The sequence below is a fragment of the Herpailurus yagouaroundi genome, unplaced genomic scaffold, assembly GCF_014898765.1.
Source record: "Herpailurus yagouaroundi ecotype Mexico unplaced genomic scaffold, PumYag 205, whole genome shotgun sequence".
Lineage (NCBI taxonomy): Eukaryota > Metazoa > Chordata > Mammalia > Carnivora > Felidae > Herpailurus > Herpailurus yagouaroundi.
Window position 1 is genome coordinate 1,366,320 of NW_024412436.1, and position 16,864 is coordinate 1,383,183.

The window sequence follows — 16,864 nt, forward strand, 5'->3', positions numbered from 1 at the left end:
GTGGGCGAGACACCAGGAGCAGGAAGGGGTGCAGTGGGCGAGACACCCGGAGCAGGAAGGGATGTGTGTAGGAGGGCAGGGCAACCAGTGTGCGTCCATCACAAGCCTGTATGTAGGAATAAAGTGGAAACTTCTCTGAGATGTGGAATAGAGATTAAAGAAGTAGAAATTAAAACAGTGAGAGCTACTTGTTGAGAACCTGGGAAATGATACAACCCCAATGTCCATAAATACTGAAATTAGTCATAGATGGAAAGACTCTAAGATGTCATTTATCTGTTAGTTCAGGGGAACATTCAGATCTGAAATTATGGTGGTTGATAAAATAATAGTGAGAGAAAACAAAATGTTTAAATGCTACAAAAACTCCAGAGAATTCAACTCACCCAGGCACTGAACTTACCTGGAATCAAACACATCATGCTTTGCAATAAAACAGGAGAAAGAGGAAATAAAGAGGCAGAGGGAGGAAAAGAAGGAAGCAGGGAGGAAAGGGGTAGCTGTGAGCTAGCTAGTAGGAGAGAGGAAGGAGAAGCCCTTAGTTCTCCCAGGTACCCTTTTCCCTGGAAAAACAAAACCAGGCCTTTTCTGCCCCAAGAAAAAAACCATAGCTGATGGGCTGCCTGGGTGGCTCAGTCGGTTAAACGTCCAACATCGGCTCAGGTCATGATCGGGTTTGAGCCCCATGTAGGGCTCTGTGCTGACAGCTCAAAGCCTGTAACCTGCTTCGGATTCTGTGTCTCCCTCTCTCTCTGCCCCTTTCCTGTTCACTCTCTGTCTCTCAAAAATGAATAAATGTTAATAAATAAATAAATAAATAAATAAATAAATAAATAAATAAAATTCTTAAAAGACCACAGCTGAAATGCAGGACTAGATTCTGTCCACTGAAGGCATTTTTCAAGGTAATTTTGAGTAGATAGGATTTGCTCCTCACTGATATTAAGCCCTATACCTTCAATTAAAATGCAACTTGGCCATAAAAATACAGTAAGCACCTCTGTGTATGTTCTGGAAAAAATGATGAGGCATACATTAAGTGCTATTCCAAATAGAAGTCGAGATTTTAAAAGATACAGAACAATTTAGAAGGCCATACATTTTGCTAAGTGTGGTTTTCACAGATTCCATCCTCTATTTTATTAAAATAAAGATTGTTGTATTTTATAAGCTGTTGATTGGCCTCTCTGGAGATATTTCCATGGAATTGAGGGAAAAAAGGAAACACGTTCTAACAGCTAGTACAGTTTTTCATTGTTAATCAGTGCCATGAAGTGAACATTATTATTCCCCCCAAATATATATACATTGAAACTCTAATCTCTGATGGGATGGTATTAAGAGGTGGGGCCTTTGAGAGACAATCAGGGTTACATGAGGTCATGCAGGTGGAATCCCCACGATGGTATTAATACCCTTATAAAGTGAGGAGGAGAAGGACGCCTGAGTGGCTCAATCAGTTAAGTACCCAATTCTTTTTTTTTTTTTTTAATTTTTTTTTTTTCAACGTTTATTTTTATTTTTGGGACAGAGAGAGACAGAGCATGAACGGGGGAGGGGCAGAGAGAGGGAGACACAGAATCGGAAACAGGCTCCAGGCTCTGAGCCATCAGCCCAGAGCCTGACGCGGGGCTCGAACTCACGGACCGCGAGATGGTGACCTGGCTGAAGTCGGACGCTTAACCGACTGCGCCACCCAGGCGCCCCAGTTAAGTACCCAATTCTTGATTTCAGCTCAGGTCATGATCTCACAGTTTGGTTCTGGTTTGTGAGATTCCAGCCTACTTGGGATATTCTCTCTCTCTCTCTCTCTCCTCTCTCTCTCTCTCTCTCCCCCTGTCCCTCACCCGTGCACACCTGGGGCCACACTCTCTTAAAAATAAACTTTAAAAAAAAAAAAAAAAGAGAGAGAGAAGAGGGGCACCTGACTCAGTAGAACATGTGACTCTTGATCTCAGGGTCATGAGTTCAAGCCCCACATTGGGCCTGGGGTCTCCTTTGAAAATAAATACATACATACATAAGAGATGACACAGGATCTCTCCCTCTCTCTTTTCCTGAACCAAGGAAGGGCATGTGAGAATATAACCAGGAAGAGAGCCGTCACCAAGAACTCGACCACAATGGCACCCTGGTCTCAGACTTCTAGCTTCCAGAATCGTGAGAAATAAATGTCTGTTGTTTAAGTCACCCAATCTACAGTATTTTGTTACAGCAGCCCAAACTGACTGCCACAATCAGATTAATTTATACAAACCTAAGTTCATTCTATTCAGGATCAATCAGATTTAGATTAAGAAACAATTTAAGTAATAAATAAAAATGACAGTGAATGGATTTAAGTAATGTGATTTGCCACAACTGAGACTGAGATTCTTGACGCAATTTACAAACTATTAGAAGCAGTGGTTTAACAGTGTAATTAAGAGAACAAAGATTAGAATCAAATTACCTGGATTTGAATCCTGATGCTGTCATGTATAAACTGTAAGACTGGACACATTACTAGGCCTATCCATGCCTCAGTTTCCTTATCTGTAAAACTGAGATACTAAGGGCACCTATCTCACAGGGTTCTTGGGAGGAGTTAATGAGTTAATGTATGAAGTACCTGAAACACTGTAAGTAATCAATGTTAATTGTTAGGATGTCTATAGAACCGATGGGAGTGGACAGCCATTCGTCCCTTTATCCACTTATTTTTATTTTTATTTTTTTAAGTAAATACTTGATAAAAACTTTCTTCTTGGTAGGTTTTGAAAATGCAAATTCCCAAATCTAAAGATGGATTTATGGCTCCACACCATATTTGTCTGTCTGACTCTTGGTTCTCTCTCTCTACCTCTCCTCCCCCAACTTCTTCCCTTTCTTGAGGGGGTAAGACTGGAGAGAAGACTAGATGAGGCAGAACAAGAATGAGGAAAAAGGGAGTTTGTGTATTATCACTTAAAAGTGTTCAGTGTTTCCTTTTTTTTCCTCATGATGTATTATCTGTGTGCTACAAACTTTAGAGAAACAGATAAATTCTCAAGAAGCAATCCTAAAAAAAAAACAAAACAAAACCAGCAACTAATCACAAGATTTTAATGGTACCATGCAGAAGAATAGCACCACTTTATGTCAATAACAGAAGGTATTAGTCTTTTCTCCAAACAGAATAAAGAAAATATCTTTTAAAGCTCCAATGGTCCAATTTATAAATTCTTAGTTTAATGAACCATTAAAGTACATCAGCATACTGTATAGCTAAACTCCAGATAAAGTCTTATTATAGTAAACCATTTTTTAAAAAAGGAAAGAAAAAGAAAAAACCTACACGTGGCCAAGGTGTAGTGACTTGAATCCAGTCTCCCAAAATTCACTTCCATCTGGAACCTCAGAATGTGACTCTATTTGGAAATAGGATCTTTGTAGAGGTAATTAGTTAAGATGAGGTCATACTGAATTAGACTGGGCTCCACATCCAATGACTGGCGTCCGCACAGAAGCAGACGCATACAGAGCATAAGCAGCCATGAAAAGACGGAGTGCAGATTAGAGTCAAGCTGCCACAAGCCAAGGAATGCAGAGCCATGAACAGCCAGAAAGAGGCAAGAAAGGTTCCTCCCTAGAACTTTCACAGGGAATATGACCTAAAGACACTTTCATTTCAGACTTGTAGCCCTCCAGAACTGTGAGAGAATGTATTTCTCTTGTTTTAAGCCACTCTGTTTGTGGTACTTTGTTATGACAGCCCCAGGAAACTAACACATCACAGAAAATGGCAGACTCAGAATTCATTTATAAACTTGAAGATTTAAATGTCACACTAAGTGGCAACAAACAATGCCCTATTCTCCTAACAGGAAAGAAACACAGCTAGGAACAACAGATCTCATTTACACATATGATACATGCGAAAGCAGTTGTGATATATGCATGTATTGGCATAACAAATTATATTCCCACTGACTTGAACTGCACAATTTTAAAAATGTTTCCTAAAATGCAATCCAGTATACTTAGTAAAAATCACATTAATATTTCTTTGCTGACAGGGGCATCTATGTAATGCATAGTGAATACAGGTACGCATCATACATTCTTAAAGGTATATATTCTACCTTCCTACAAATATTTGATAATTTTTAATTATTCAGTTATTTCTATAAAAACAACAACAACAAAGCACTAGTTATAGCATTGACAGAGTTTTCACTAAAACTAGCCACCTTGAAGATCAATAGAGAGGTAGAACAAAAATTCAATTCTTCCTACAAATGTTTTTTTAGTACTTTTAATGACAATTTGATAAAGAAGTGTTGACTGGTTTTAAAAATTATAATATCTATTTAAAAATACATTTAACTGCTTATTAGAATATTGGGGTAGGGAGTTTTTTCTTTGTTCTGTACTCAGAAATCTATCCTCAAAAATTAATCCATGAATCGTTACTGGATATACAGAATTCATTGTTGTTTTGTAGCAGTCTTCCCACTTCCAAGGGAGGAAAAGGATCAATTAGAAAATAAAAACAATTATTTTACTATCTTTCTTGAAGACTAACAAAATAATATAGATATACAACAACAACCATTGTAATAGCAAGCACTTTATATAGGACTTATTATCAGCCAGGCCCTGTTGTAGGTACTTAACTTGTATTATCGCATTTAATACTTACAAAAATTTCATGAAGAAGTTACCATTTTTTATCAGCTTCTTTAGATACCTAAGGAACAGGAAATTAAATAATTTGCTCCTGGCCACACAGTGGCTTCTCAGAGCTCCAGCTCTGAAAAACCACTGCACTTTACCACCTCTCATCTTAATATAGTTCACAGAAATGTATTTTCAAAAGAAAGGAAGAGGAAGGTGAAGTGGGGGGAGAAAGTCAAAGGATGAACTGGAAAAAAAATCATTAATCAGTAAATGAACCATAGGGTTTTAATAATGCGGTATTAACCATTTTATATTCCTTTAAGAAGACAACATACATTAAGAATCCTATTATCCAAATTAAACTTTTGTGAAGACAAACAATGCTCAACAAGCACCTGTAGCCATCATCTCTGATACACAACCTCCAGGGTCTATTTTCTCTTCTTCCAACAACAGCTCTTTGAGGTGAGGAGCCCACACCCAGAAGAAGGTGAAGAAGCCCAGGTGGTCTGGCCTAAGGCAATCAGTATACTTCATTCTCTGGCCATAGTGACTGGCTCAGGAATAAGCACAGATCCAAGCCTATTCAATCAGAGTGAACCTCAGGAGTTTTTTTGAAACCTCCGGGAGGAAGATTAATTTATTTCTGCTGGATTCAAAGTAGGAAGGAAATCCCCCAGGGGCTGACAGCTGTTATGTTGCAGTCCTATGGACTCTAAGAGTAGAGCCAACAGCAAAGAAGCAGAACCAAAAAATGGAAAGAGTTCATCTAGTTCATTCTGACACTGTTTGAACCATGGGTTAAAGAGTACTTAACTTTATTTCTGAAATATTCAAACATGTAAACGAATTAATTCACTTTTTTCCCAAGGTCGTGTAAGTTAATTTTTTCTAAAATTTACACCTGAAAGAATCCTGATATAGATAATAGTACCTGGGAAGTCAGGTGAGGGTGGGAGTTGAGCAGCAGACCCAGAAAGGTAGAATAAGCTGAATGGAGGGATGAGGACGAGGGGCTGTGCAGCGCCCTCTACTGTAGCCTAAGAGTTGTCAATCTTTCTTAACCATTATAAAATAGCTGAATAAACTCTCACCTCTTGTAACATTGGTCTCAAACCATGTACTTACAGCAGCTGAATAACTAGGGGACTATAACTAGGCAAATTTCAGGATGTTGGGGTGTGTGGGTAATTTTTTGAGACCTGTAGAGGGTATGTCGATAATTTTTTGAGACCTACAGAAAAGAAGCTAGCTTTCAAGAAAGTAGGGAGGGATGAGATCATCATCTGTTCTGAGGAGAAAGGTCTTTTCTGCTTGTGGCCAACAATTCAAGAAGTTTGCGAATCCAGTTATCCAGAGCTTTGTAGGTTTGGGAAAGCTAAATTTCATACTCCAATCTAAAGCAATAGAAGGCACATTGGTGGAAAACAAAACAATAAGCCCAGGACCAGAAGGTGCCCTGACATGCAAGCCCCTGTAAGTAGCTGCCTTGCTTCCTGCCTAAGGAAAAATTCCTTCTAATTGTACAATCACAGTTGGGTGCAGTCTGGACCAATGAGCATGTCAGCTGTGCCTTCCTGTCCCAGATTCTTATAACTAAAGGAATGGATTAACAATCATGTGATCCTCCTGGCTTCAATATATCCTAGACCTTAAATCTGGGAAATTTCGTCTCCATTTCTCTTCAGCTGCCCACACCCTCGGAAGACAAACAATGCTCTACAAATATCTGTAGTTATCATTTGTCCTTCCCTTCTTCCAGTGTCTGTTCTTTCTTACTCCAATAACATCTCTGACTTTCTTTCAGGTGCCATTCTCTTGCCCACCTTGAGATACAGCATCCCACTCACAGACTTCAACCATCAACCTACCACCTTTTCCCCTTAATCCTGGTGTGTTAGTCCTCCCTTATCTGAGGTTTCACTTTCTGTGGTTTCAGTTACCCGATGTCCACTGCAGCCCAGAAGCCGATGATCCTCCTGACTTATCATCACAAGGTCAGTAGCCAAACGCTATGCCACAATGCCTGTGTTGTTCACCACACTTCATCTTATCACGTAGGCATTTTATCATCTCCCATCGTCACAAGAAGAATGAGTACAATAAGATATTTTGAGAGAGGTCACACTCACATAACTTTTATTACAGTATATTGCCATAATGGTTCCATTCTATTATTAGCTATTATTGTTAATCTCTTGCTATGACTAATTTATAAATTAAATTTTATCACAGGTATGTATGTATGTACATATGTATGTATAGAAAAAGACACATATGTAGGGCTTGGTACTATCCACAATTTTAGGCATTCACTGGGGGGTCTTAGAATGTATCCCCCATAGATAAAAGGGGACTACTGTACACATTTTCTCCAATTTCAGTAAACCTCCTCCCTCCCACCCCCCAAGTGCTCTGGCTTGCCCATCTCCTTTCAATTTTCAGTCAACACCATCTCTCCTCTTTTCTTTATCCTGGGAGCAAGTTCAGATTATATTTTTGTTTCCCCTGCAGTTAGGTGAGGCCAAATGACTGAGTTCTGGTCAATCAATGGAATGGAAATGCAAACAAATGTGTGACATTTTCAGGCTGGTCCTTAAAAACTTCCCTCACTCAGGCTTCTTTCTCTTTCCCATCTGTTAGAAGGATAAAGAAGATTCTAAAGTCCATGACTGACCATGTAAACCAGGGATAGATGCCCCTTACTCTCACCACCAGCGTCTCAATGACCTTCAGTGGATTGTTACAGCAGGGTCAATTAAACTGTTACTGTATTAAGCTACTGAAACTCTGGGGTTGTTTGTTACTTGGTTGACTTGTCCTAATACATCAATCAAAACTATTCATATGAGATTATACAATCTTTTATTTCAACCTGTCTTTTCAAAATTGTAACCCTTGTGTTCTCTTGACTTTATTTGCTGCCTTCCTGGAAAAACAAACTCAGCTCAGGATATCAATTCCATTGTCTGCTTTCTAAGCTTTATGCTACCTACTAGCTATAAGGTAGAAGAGTAATTCATAAGACCAAAAGAACTGGTACTACCTCAGGTGATCCCCAACACTACCAGTGCACCTATTTTGACAACTTCCCCTATGTTTCTTGAGCTCTAGGAAACATCTAATACTAATCAGCATTCCCTCCTTGAAACCTTCTCTTTCATTGGCTCTCATTGTACTGCTCTCCAAGTTTTCCTACCTCTTTCACTTCTTAGACTGCTTTTCAGTTCCTCATTCTTCCCTCTTATTTCTCCATTACCCTTTAAATCCCTTATGTTCTTCTGTTTTTATCCATTGGAGACAACCTCATTTACTCCCATGACTTCCATGACTACCATGTACATCCATTGACAGCTATAAAACATATCTCCAGTCTAGACAAGTCTTGAACCTCAACCCTCCTGATATTTCCAATAGGCACAAAAAATGTATCTGGCTGAAGTCACCACCTTCTCCCATCTCCCCTGAAATCTGCTTTTCCTTCGCCTGCACTCCCTTGATCAATGGATCCCCTTAGCCATAGCCTGGAAAGATGACTCCCTCCTTCCAGCTCCACAACTATTTATAACTCTTCCCATCCTCTAAATATAATTTGGATCTGTCACTTCCACATACCTGTTGCTACCAACATTTGTATTTTCTTACCTGAATTATTTCAAAAACATCTCCACCAATTTCCAAACCTCTAGTTTTACTCCTCCAAATCATCCCATACAGCTGACACACAGATCGTTCTACCATACAAGTTAGATGACATCCCTTTCCTACTGGATATCTCAATGGCTCCCTACTACCTTTGGAATAAATAATTCTCCATCTCTTCTCAACTCTAGACACTTTTATCAAACGTCCCTCTGGACATTTTTACTCCTGTCTCCCACAGTGACTCATATTCAATATATCTACCCTTCCTAACACTGAATCCAAATCTGAGTTTCTTACCATATTTCTTTCTCCATGAACAGCATCTCCATTCATCTGTGCCTAAATCAGATATCTAAACAGCATTGGGGATCATCCCCGGCCCTCTCCTCAACATCCAATTCATCGTAAATCCTTTAGACTCTTCCTGTTTATTATGTCCTGAATTCATCAGCTTCTCCTCAAACCCATCACACATAGCTTAGCCCAGATCACCATCATCTCTTGTCTGCAACAGCCTTCTAACTAGTCTTTTTCTAATCTCATCCTCTCTTCAAAACCTTTCACATGTAGGCAGAATAATCTTTCTAAGATGTTATGATTGTGCTTAAAACCTTACAATGATACTCCACGGCTTTCAGCAACACACACACACACAAAATAGCTGTAATGGAGCTTAGTTCCTAGTGAAGGAATATGAAAAAATAAATAAGATAACAAGATAATAGATGATGTCAACAAGGAGGGGCGGGATGGTGATTTTAGATCTTCGTGCTCAGGGCCAGCCTACTCCAGAAGTGATATTTCAGTGAGACCTGAAGGATCAGAAGGAGCTAACCTTGAAAGAGGAGGCCAACTTCAATTTGCTTACTTACCATCATCCCCACTGGGCTGTGAGCTCCTTGAGGATAGGACCCATGATTTATTCATCATTCTATTCTAAACATCTACCACAGGTTTGGATACTCTTAAGTTTTGGATACATATTTGATGAGTGAAGGGATGAATGAAGGTTACAGTTAAATTACTGGGCAGTGCAACTTTAGGCTAATTGTGTGCTCACATTTTTTTGTACATATGTTGACATCAACTTGTGGAACTTCCAAGATGACAAATTTCTAGGAAGCCAAAAACTAATGGGATTGACTTTAAAGAGGAGTTTTACTTTCCTTAAATCCTTCTAAAATATTTCAGAGCAGATTCTGCACAGAAGAATCTTTTACAACCAGGAGCCTGAAGGGAATATCAGAATGGATAAACACTTGCTAGGATAGCACAGGATATTTCAGCCCCATCAACTCCAGGATCAGTTAACAGTCTGGGCTCCAATGGCCCCTGACTTTGAGCTTTTTGATAGGCCAAAACTTTTTGTAGAAACTGAAATCAACCTCAGACATTCAGATTCATAAAGAAATGATTTCAAGTAATCATGGTTCATTTCTGCTCAGCAGCTAAAAACAATACAAGATTCTCTAAAATATACTATATTGCATTCAATGACTGAATTTGATCCTGATATATAAGATATACAGGTTCATAACACTTTACTTGCAAAGTAAAAGGTTTTTCTTTTAAAACAAACAAACAAACAAACAAACAAAACAAAAATGAAGCAGCGAAACCTAACCTGACAGAAAAATATGTTTATCTTTCATTTAATCTACTTAGTGGGACTATGCATTTGTTTTACTGTAGAACCGTGATGTGTTTAATTAAAGGGTGCTGTCTCTGACCCCACAGGGATATTGGGTAATATAGGAAATATGCAATATACTTTTTTTTCTAAACTCCAAAAAGTTCTGGCATTAAAGGTACATCTGACCGTAAGGATTTTGGGTAGGGATCTGTATTCTATTATAACACTCACTCAATTCTACTTTCTTGAATTTTAAAACTTCCATAACGTATGGGCTTTTCAGTACTCAGGGAAAGTAAGTCACAGAAACACAATTAGCATTATTTTAGCATTTGGAAGCAATCTATAATTGAAAACTGTTTGGAGTTTCCTTTCAGATCTGATTTAAAATATGCATTTATGCCACTATACTCTCGCTTTTCCAATAAGTATAAACTTCTACGAGCTAGCGCTTCTGACCATGAGGAAGGTTTTATGGATAAATCCTTTATACCACACATCTAGCCTTAATCTGGGCATTGCAAGCTTCAGAATAATTTGCCACAGCTTCTAATTTTCCCAAGTGTTTAATTGTTCTCATTTTATAACTTTTGTAATTTTCTTAGATTTTATATTTTTTCTCCCTGAAGTTTCAAGAACAGTACCTACCTGCTAACAGCAAGGTTTATACTGTTTGCAGGCATACACCCAGTATCCAGCTGCAAACCCGATTAGGTAAATTATTTCTGATTCTCATCAGAATCAATCATCCTACAGAAATGTTTTCTATTTTTCCCATCACACAACTGAGCAAACTTGGGTTCAGTTTGTCCCAGGCCACATGGCTACTAAGTGACAGAGCAGAATTTAAACCCTGGAATGTCTAGTTCCAAAGTTTGTTTCTTCCAAAACATCATGAGGCAAATAATTGGCCCACGCTCCAATCTCAGTCTCAACTTGAGCACAATTGGAAGAAAGACTTTAAAGCTGCTTCATCCATGGTAGAAATAAGAGTGTAATTTTTTTGGTCTTTTTTTAATGTGTACGCCAGAAATTTGACAGTATCTTTACACTTCCATAAAATGAAGATACAATACTTGGTTTTAAAAGATTCAACTTTAAAGCCATGTAAGATAGGAATTGATGTAATTTTGGTTTTGTACTATTTTTTTAAATAAATCCAAATAATTATAATTAAGTTGACTTATAACAAATACATCGAAAACCAGGGGTTTAATACCTACCTTTTACAAGCACCAACTACATTTATTGGAAACATTATCATACAAGTTGTAGAGAAAGGCTTACACCTTGTAACAACAGAGCATAAAGGGACAGAGATGAAGATCATTAATGATTTTAATTATTTTAAGGCCCATTAAAATTAGAGAAATAATCAAAGCACCCACAATGTTAAGGGTTTATTATTACAGCATTTTAGAGTTTACTAGTTCATACCTTTCAATCACAGCAAGTTATTAGCAGTGAAGGGATGAACCCTCTTAAGAGGATTTTTATATCAATGATAGAGTGTTACGGACAAGACAACCTAAGTTAAAAAAAAATTAGTAGCAAGCGCTAGTTGAGTTAATCAGTTAAAGACAAACTCTGCCCTTGGGAAGCTAAATGAAAAAGCAACAGTAAAGCTTACAGAACTTAGCTCGTACAATTTGCCTTGAAGGCGGAAGATTGGTTCCCTGAAATAGCAAAGAATTATATGCTTTAGTTCAGAAAAAAGTTTTTAAAATAAAGTCTGTTATTACCTCTTCTCCTTTCAAAACAATGGAAAAACTTCTAGAGCAGAGGTTTCAATTTGTTCAATAATTGTACCTCTGAATTAAAAAAAAAAAACCTATAAAATCATCATTGTTTTGACTTGAAAAGAAATAACAATGCAAATATTCATTATCACATAAAACACAAAAGAAACAGCAAACTGTCAGAGTTAATGCAATCTCTGCAGAGCGCTATTAGTCAGAGACAGCTGGTCAGCCCAAAACACAAAAACTCAAAAGATCAGATCTTCTTAGGAATTAACATCTTCATTAACCAACAAAAATTTGGTATGGCAGCGATAAATCCAACAACTGCCTTCTTTTATGAGCTGTCCCTTCACTGTTACCAAGCTGTGCAAATGTGTGAACTAGTCAGCAGCATCAGAAGCTCATGCAACTACTCACCATATTTTAACCTTGAACTGACTCACAGATTCAATGTTAAATCAAATTTAGGGGTAACATAAGCAAGCAAAGTAAGACACAAGGAGTCAATTTTGAAAAGCAGAGCAAGTAGCAGAAAAGTTATTTAAAATAAATCAATAAAGTTAAGTGCATAAGGTAGCAAAAAAAAAAAAAAATGCAACACACTCCAAAAACCTTAAAAGCAAAAACAAAACAAAACAAAAAGCTGCATTTTCAGCAAGATTTGCACATGATTAATTTGCATTAAAAAGCAGTCAATCAAGCGACTGAGTTCAAACTTTGGGGAGAGTGCATGCACTGATTATTTTAAAAATTCCTACCTGATTTCCAATTGTGTTTTTCTTGTGAACCTGACTGCTCCTCTGCTGAGCACTAAGAAAAGCAAAGGAGAAGAGCACTGAAGAAACTTTGGGAACAAGTAACAGATATTAAAATATATACAGGCTTTCAAAATATAGCAACAACTGAAGCAGAGCAAATACCACAACTCCAGGAAGGAAATTCTGGAAGCAGTTTAATTCTGGAAGCAAATCCAACTAAGGGGAATTAGTACCAATTAACAAGCCCAAAACAAAAACATAACACCACAGGATAAAAAGCTGTATTGCTACATCAGTGACAGGAGTTTGTGCAAGTATTTGTGATGTCCTAGTATGTATACAGAATAGTTGTACTGAAAATTAACAGTTAACACTTATTAAATATACATATGAAATAAATGTCATGTTCTAAGTGCTTTGTAGGTATTTGTGATTTTGATTTAAATTTCAATTTTAACCCATGAGATAGTTACTATTATTTTTCTCATTTTACAGATGGAGAAAATGAGTCACAGAGAAGCAAAGTGGCTTTCCCAAAGTCACTCAGCTAATAAGTACCAATTAGTCTGATTCCAGATCCCAAACTCTCTGTGAAATTACCCAAACTCAATGCTTTGAAATCTACATTCCGACAACTCCTACAGTGATCTCTAGCTTGGACCTTTCTCCCCAGCTCCAGACACATAAATGTTTTTGACAACTCACGCTTTCTACTTGATGTCTAATGCACATCTCAAACTTGATGAGCCAAGACTGAACTTATGATCTCTTCCCTAAAACCTGCTCCACCACAGTTTTCCCCTCCTCAATTAGTGGCAATTCCAAATTTCCAAGTGCTTAAGCCAAAATCCTTGATTCTTCTCTCTCTCACACTCCATATCCAATCACGAGCATATGCTATTGACTCTACTTTTTAATATGTATTTAAAATTCAACAATGTATTAAAATTCAACAGCTTGGGGGAGAGGGAAGATGGCGGCGTAGGAGGACGCTGGGCTCACCGCGCATCCTGCTGATCACTTAGATTCCACCTACACCTGCCTAACTAACCCAGAAAACCGCCAGAGGATTAGCAGAATGGAGTCGCCGGAGCCAAGCGCAGACGAGAGGCCCACGGAAGAGGGTAGGAAGGGCGGCGAGGCGGTGCGCGCTCCACGGACCGGCGGGAGGGAGCCGGGGCGGAGGGGCGGCTCGCCGGCCAAGCAGAGCCCCCAAGTCTGCCTTGCAAAAAGCGGAGGGGCCTGACGGACTGTGTTCCGACAGCAAGCGCGACTTAGCGGCTGGGAGGTCATAAGTTAACAGCTCTGCTCAGAAAGCGGGAAGGCTGGAGGACAAAGGGAAGGAAAGCTGCTGAGCCCCCGGACCACAGAGCTCAGTTTGGTGGGGAACAAAGGCGCTCGCCAGCGCCATCTTCCCCGCCCATCCCCCAGCCAAAATCCCAAAGAGAACCAGTTCCTGCCAGGGAACTTGCTCGCTCCTCCGCGCAAACACCCAACTCTGCGCTTCTGCGGAGCCAAACCTCTGGCAGCGGATCTGACTCCCGGCTGCTGCCACAGGGCCCCTCCTGAAGTGGATCACCTAAGGAGAAGCAAGCTAAGACTGCCCCTCCTGCCCCTGTGCACCTTGCCTACCCACCCCAGCTAAGACGCCAGATCCCCAGCATCACAAGCCTGGCAGTGTGCAAGTAGCCCAGACAGGCCACCCCACCCCACAGTGAATCCCGCCCCTAGGAGAGGGGAAGAGAAGGCACGCACCAGTCTGACTGTGGCCCCAGCGGTGGGCTGGGGGCAGACATCAGGTCTGACTGCGGCTTCGCCCACCAACTCCAGTTATACACCACAGCACAGGGGAAGTGCCCTGCAGGTCCTCACCACGCCAGGGACTATCCAAAATGACCAAGCAGAAGAATTCCCCTCAGAAGAATCTCCAGGAAATAACAACAGCTAATGAGCTGATCAAAAAGGATTTAAATAATATAACAGAAAGTGAATTTAGAATAATAGTCATAAGATTAATCGCTGGGCTTGAAAACAGTATAGCTGACAGCAGAGAATCTCTTGCTACAGAGATCAAAGGACTAAGGAACAGTCACGAGGAGCTGAAAAACGCTTTAAACGAAATGCATAACAAAAAGGAAACCACCACAGCTCGGATTGAAGAGGCAGAGGAGAGAATAGGTGAACTAGAAGATAAAGTTATGGAAAAAGAGGAAGCTGAGAAAAAGAGAGATAAAAAAATCCAGGAGCATGAGGGGAAAATTAGAGAACTAAGTGATACACTAAAAAGAAATAATATACGCATAATTGGTATCCCAGAGGAGGAAGAGAGAGGGAAAGGTGCTGAAGGGGTACTTGAAGAAATCATAGCTGAGAACTTCCCTGAACTGGGGAAGGAAAACGGCATTGAAATCCAAGAGGCACAGAGAACTCCCTTCAGACGTAACTTGAATCGATCTTCTGCACGACATATCATAGTGAAACTGGCAAAATACAAGGATAAAGAGAAAATTCTGAAAGCAGCAAGGGATAAACGTGCCCTCACATATAAAGGGAGACCTATAAGACTCGTGACTGATCTCTCTTTTGAAACTTGACAGGCCAGAAAGAATTGGCACGAGATTTTCAGTGTGCTAGACAGAAAAAATATGCAGCCGAGAATCCTTTATCCAGCAAGTCTGTCATTTAGAATAGAAGGAGAGATAAAGGTCTTCCCAAACAAACAAAAACTGAAGGAATGTGTCACCACTAAACCAGCCCTACAAGAGATCCTAAGGGGGACCCTGTGAGACAAAGTACCAGAGACATCACTACAAGCATAAAACATACAGACATCACAATGACTCTAAACCCATATCTTTCTATAATAACACTGAATGTAAATGGATTAAATGCGCCAACCAAAAGACATAGGGTATCAGAATGGATAAAAAAAACAAGACCCATCTATTTGTTGTCTACAAGAGACTCATTTTAGACCTGAGGACACCTTTAGATTGAGAGTGAGGGGATGGAGAACTATTTTTCATGCTACTGGAAGCCAAAAGAAAGCTGGAGTAGCCATACTTATATCAGACAAACTAGACTTTAAATTAAAGGCTGTAACAAGAGATGAAGAAGGACATTATATAATAGTGACAGGGTCTATCCATCAGGAAGAGCTAACAATTATAAATGTCTATGCGCCGAATACCGGAGCACCCAAATATATAAAACAATTACTCATAAACATAAGCAAACTTATTGATAAGAATGTGGTAATTGCAGGGGACTTTAACACCCCACTTACAGAAATGGATAGATCATCTAGACGCACGGTCAATAAAGAAACTAGGGCCCTGAATGAGACATTGGATCAGATGGACTTGACAGATATATTTAGAACTCTGCATCCCAAAGCAACAGAATATACTTTCTTCTCGAGTGCACATGGAACATTCTCCAAGATAGATCATATACTGGGTCACAAAACAGCCCTTCATAAGTTTACAAGAATTGAAATCATACCATGCATACTTTCAGACCACAATGCTATGAAGCTTGAAATCAACCACAGAAAAAAGTCTGGAAAACCTCCAAAAGCATGGAGGTTAAAGAACACCCTACAAATGAATGAGTGGGTCAACCAGGCAATTAGAGAAGAAATTAAAAAATATATGGAAACAAACAAAAATGAAAATACAACAATCCAAATGCTTTCACAGGAGTGAAGGCAGTCCTGAGAGGAAAATACATTGCCATCCAGGCCTATCTCAAGAAACAAGAAAAATCCCAAATACAAAATCTAACAGCACACCTAAAGGAAATAGAAGCAGAACAGCAAAGGCAGCCTAAACCCAGCAGAAGAAGAGAAATAATAAAGATCAGAGCAGAAATAAACAATATAGAATCTAAAAAAACTGTAGAGCAGATCAAAGAAACCAAGAGTTGGTTTTTTGAAAAAATAAACAAAATTGACAAACCTCTAGCCAGGCTTCTCAAAAAGAAAAGGGAGATGACCCAAATAGATAAAATCATGAATGAAAATGGAATTATTACAACCAATCCCTCAGAGATACAAACAATTATCAGGGAATACTATGAAAAATTATATGCCAACAAATTGGACAACCTGGAAGAAATGGACAAATTCCTGAACACCCACACTCTTCCAAAACTCAATCAGGAGGAAATAGAAACCTTGAACAGACCCATAACCAGCGAAGAAATTGAATCGGTTATCAAAAATCTCCCAACAAATAAAAGTCCAGGACCAGATGGCTTCCCAGGGGAGTTCTACCAGACGTTTAAAGCAGAGATAATACCTATCCTTCTCAAGCTATTCCAAGAAATAGAAAGGGAAGGAAAACTTCCAGACTCATTCTATGAAGCCAGTATTACTTTGATTCCTAAACCAGACAGAGACCCAGTAAAAAAAGAGAACTACAGGCCAATATCCCTGATGAATA

The 16,864-nt window shown here is 39.2% G+C and overlaps 1 protein-coding gene across 12 annotated transcripts in view; it reads right to left on the bottom strand.

Annotated features, from left to right (window-relative positions):
* The window catches only part of DNM3 (dynamin 3), a 569,179-nt gene that overhangs the window by 291,142 nt on the left and 261,173 nt on the right, over nt 1-16,864 (bottom strand). For 7 of the 12 annotated variants that reach the window (XM_040451682.1, XM_040451678.1, XM_040451676.1 and 4 more), the window contains exons 13-14: nt 12,420-12,471; nt 11,566-11,595 (exon numbers count right to left, since the gene is read on the bottom strand). In XM_040451682.1, the coding sequence (XP_040307616.1) occupies nt 11,566-11,595; nt 12,420-12,471 (82 nt within the window). The remainder of the gene's footprint in view (nt 1-11,565; nt 11,596-12,419; nt 12,472-16,864) is intronic. The other 5 variants (XM_040451685.1, XM_040451680.1, XM_040451686.1 and 2 more) reach the window with 1 other exon arrangement.